At 31.9% G+C, this 4,409-nt stretch overlaps 1 protein-coding gene across 1 annotated transcript; it reads left to right on the top strand.

Moving 5' to 3' along the window:
• On the top strand, positions 636-2,272 carry LOC109232268 (protein BIG GRAIN 1-like A). The gene has a single exon (XM_019397971.1). The coding sequence runs from the start codon at positions 1,012-1,014 to the stop codon at positions 2,125-2,127; it is 1,116 nt and encodes a 371-aa protein (XP_019253516.1). The 5' UTR covers positions 636-1,011; the 3' UTR covers positions 2,128-2,272.

Here is a 4,409-nt window from a genome sequence, read left to right as displayed (position 1 = left end):
TTAAACTTCATGTCTAATCAAACTTAGACACATAAATTAGAATGGAAAATATCAAATATTTAACTATAAAATTATATTATTATTATGAACACGTAAAATAGCTTGTTTGGATGGTTATTACGTATCGTTTTATATCGTATCGTACTGCATTGTACTATATCATTTGATGAATAAAATGTTTGGATAAATTGTGTCGTTTGTCATCGGTTCATGATATCATGCACCAGCAATATGAAGAATAAACTTGTAATATTGTAAAGAAAAATTATGATACGGGATAAAATTACTATATAAAAAGGTAGGATAATGATAAAATAAAATTATTTAATAATAATGAAGGGTGAGATTGAGAGAAAAGGATGAGGTAACAACGCAGCCACACCAAATCCGTCGTTACATGAAGTAGCGCATTTCGTCATTACATAACAACGAATTTAATGATACGATATAATAAAATGACAATTAAAATAAATATTGAATTTAAATTAACAATACGATGCAATATAACATGTAACCTCGAATAGGCATATGCCACCCCCTCCACAACCCCCCTCGACCTACCCCTAACCCCCCCCCCCTCTACTTCCAAGTTGAGATCATATAAAGCCCAAAGTGGTACAGAAAAGAAGAACACAAACAGTTCTCTCTTCTCTTTTTTCCTCTCTTATCTCTCTCTCTCTCTCTCTTCCTCAGGCGTGTCATCCAAATTCCAGGCTCTCATTATTCTCTGCTCTCTCTCTCCCTAAAACCATCATCAAACCCAACTCCATTTACATAACTCTTGTCTCTTTTTTTCCTCATTCCTCTGTTTTTATGAACATGTGTTTTAATGATCAAATAGCATGGATTCTGAACATTCTGTCATGATTTTTCTTGCCCCTTATCTCCATTAAACTCTCTGTTTTCCATCAGCTTTTGACTCTCCCAAAACAGACAATAAAGACATTGCTTTCATCATTTTTCACCCCACTCCTGTTTTTTTAGCTCCGTTATACCTCTATAAAAATAGGAATGGATAGATATAACTATACAAGAGAGAGGGATATTTCACATACTTCAAATCCTTCATTTTCTTCTACACTACTTGATGCAATTTACCGTTCAATTGATCAAGGAGAAGAAGAACAACTAGTACTATATAAAGAAACAATGCGCAAGAAACAGAGCAACAACATGGAAAATTTCCAAAAAGTTTGCATGATTGAGAAATGGATGGAGCATAAAGCCAGTGAAAAAGTTACTGTTCGACGAAAATCAGCTGCAGATTTCGAGAGAAAATCAAGGAATTTGATGAACTCAAGCTCGAGTTCTTCAGATTCAAGTTGTGGGGGTGTTTTTTCTTCTAATTCAGAACCTGAATCTGTTTATAATAATGGAGTTAATAACTCCTCTGTTTCTTCTTGTTATGGTCTAAATAGACCTAAACCTATTCGAACTTCCATTTCAACTCCTAAAAATCTCAATTTAGAAAGAGATTTTGTTCCAAAAACAAAAAATGAAGGTGGGTTTGTTAAAACAAAGTCAAAAGCTATGAAGATTTATGGAGATTTAAAGAAAGTTAAACAGCCAATTTCTCCTGGAGGTCGTTTAGCTAGTTTTTTGAACTCAATTTTCACTACTGGAAATACCAAAAAACCTAAAGTTTCTTCTAGTTCGGCTAATACATCAACTTGTTCTTCAGCTTCTTCATTTTCAAGATCATGTTTAAGTAAAAATACTCCAAAATCTAGCAATAGTGGAGTTAAAAGATCAGTTAGATTTGTAGATGAAGATTGTCAGCCCAATTTGGAAAGTTTGAAAAATATTAGGAAAACTATAAATGAAGAGATGAAATTTCATGCAATGGAGAAGAATCGTAGAGTGGAGGAAGCAGCTAAGGAATTATTGAAAAATTATCAGAAGAAAGTGGAGAGGGATTTTGATATGAGAAAAAATTCAGAAATCAAGAAAATGGAAGTTTTTGAAGATTATGAAGATGATGACGTGGCAAGTTGTGCTAGTTCTGATTTATTTGAGCTTGATAATCTTTCTTCTATTGGAATAGATAGGTATAGTGAAGAATTACCAGTTTATGAAACTACTAATCTTGGTACTAATCGAGCCATTGCTAATGGTTTGATTTTGTAATTCCTAAATAAATCTCAAAAAAAAAAAAAAATAGTTGTTAGTAGTGTATTATTGTTACTAATGTAATTTTTGTAATTGGTTTGATTGGGCGGTTTACTTTAAGAGAAATGAAATGAAATTTCTCTTTCAAGTTAATTTTTATATCTACCTTCTCTGAATATTTTCCTATCTATTTTTCTTTTGTCCCTATTCTTTTTTTATTTGGTTTCTCATCCGGGGTACGGTATTCGTACTGGAGTCCGATTATATGTGAATTTGCGTCATGTAGGCCCATTTAAGGGGGAAACGCTCCCTAACATGATTTTTTCCACACGGTATGCTCGAACCAAATACCCCTGGTTAAGAGTGGAGGGATCCTATTCATCCCACCACAAAACCATATTGGACACTTGTGTACCAATTTGCTTCAGTGCTAAATACATATTTTGCCCCTTCAACTTGTCCAATTTTTTTAATTGGGCACATGAACTAAGCATTTTACCTATTGAATTTTGTGGGGGGGGGGGGGGGGGGGGGGGTTACATTAAGAGAGATGAAATGAAATTTCTCTTCAAAGTTAATTTTAATATCTACTTTCCTTCTATGAATATTTCCCTATCTATTTTTATTTTGTTCCTATTCTTATACACACTTGTTTACCAATTTTTCTTTATTGCTTGTGTAGATGATAATGGCCATGAAAAAAATAAGGTTAAATACATATTCGACCCCTTAAACTTGTCCAAAATTTTCAATTAGGCACATGAACTAAGCATTTTATCTATTGAACACCCGAAATCGAGCCAAATTGTGTCTTGTAGTATCATGTTAATTGCAAGATAATTTCAAGTTATTATATGTAAATATCCATAGTAAGTCGATTAGTTACTTCAAAATAAAGCAATAACTTGTTATAATATCAACATATATTAGTTAAATCTAAAAAGAAAAAAGGATTCTTGAGAGATCATGTTCACACAAGGAGAAGAAGAGGTAAAGGCAATTCAAGAAAAGGGGCAAAGGTAAGATAGTCTTCACTCATCAAAGAGAGAGTTTAGGCTTTTTTTTTTTCTTCCAATTACATTGGCTTTTTCTTGGTTTTTTTGTGGGTCCTTTTTTGCTTCAAGATGGCGCTAGCATAAATATTCCCTTTGAATTATGAAGTCAAAAAGCTACTTCTATTATAGTAGCTTCTTTATCAACTATATTCACTGCTAGTAAATGCCAATTCTACAATTTGATGCATTTATTATTTCCAAATTTCTATTACTACATGCATTCATAACAATTTCTTTTCCAATTTCAATTATTGAAATAATTACGAATAGTCAAAATGCTGAAATTTTGGTTATGGCTCCTACTACCTATGGTTCATATTATTTTTCTTTTTGGAAAATTAATTTTATCTTAAAATGTCTGATGTTTTAAAAACAAGAATATTTTTTTTCAAATTTAATTTCCAACTTCTCTAGTAATGTTAATTAAGTGAAATGTTAAGAAATACAAAAAATAGTTTAGACAAATTTTGTCACAATTAAAGTTTTTTAATGCCTTTCTTAAGAGGTGTATAGTAATTTTTAAAAATCACCAAATATATTACAATGATAATTAATAAAGTAGAGTAAAACATGGGATTGACGAAAATGATGATTGGAGGAAGAAAAAGATAGGGATTGCTCATGGTCTCCAAAAGATTAGGACAAAAAATCTAAGGTCAGATTTTTGTTGGGTGGGGGAGCTAGTCACCCTTTACCCATTTTACTTCTGTTCAAACATACCTTTTGGATATTCGTATTAGAGCTCGATGAAATTCAGATTCGCATCGAAACATTTTATATTTGTGTAAATCGGATTCTAGCATATGTGATTCCATACTCACGAATAGAACCCGCAATTTTTAGTTAAGAATGAAAGAGTAATTTATCACTGCATCACGGTTCTTGTTGGTTATTTATTTCTACCTGCTTACAATTACCACCTATAAGGGCGGAGTTAGACGGTTTGGCCGAATTCAGTAACTTTAGTTCGAATCATATATTTATTTTGGAAATTTGTTAAATATATATAAATTATTAATATAGAATCAAGTAACTTAACAAAAAATACCGAACTTATAAACTTGAAATTCTGGTACCGTCTCTAACGACACGTGAAGAAAATGATATACCTTAGGTTTGTTATTCCAAGAAATTTAATAACTACTGACAGTACTTCTCTGTTATGTGAACAAAGGTCAAACAAAGGGGTCTTCATTTTCAAAGGACATACGCACTAACAAGAAAAGTTAATTACTACCTTTGAAA

The sequence above is a fragment of the Nicotiana attenuata genome, chromosome 9 (genome assembly GCF_001879085.1).
Source record: "Nicotiana attenuata strain UT chromosome 9, NIATTr2, whole genome shotgun sequence".
In the NCBI taxonomy this organism is placed as follows: Eukaryota; Viridiplantae; Streptophyta; class Magnoliopsida; order Solanales; family Solanaceae; genus Nicotiana; species Nicotiana attenuata.
This window is presented reverse-complemented; position numbering and strand designations above follow the sequence as displayed.

Excerpts from the sequence above, each read along its gene's own strand:
- LOC109232268 (XM_019397971.1), top strand. The coding sequence starts at position 1,012 with ATGGATAGATATAACTATACAAGAGAGAGGGATATTTCACATACTTCA.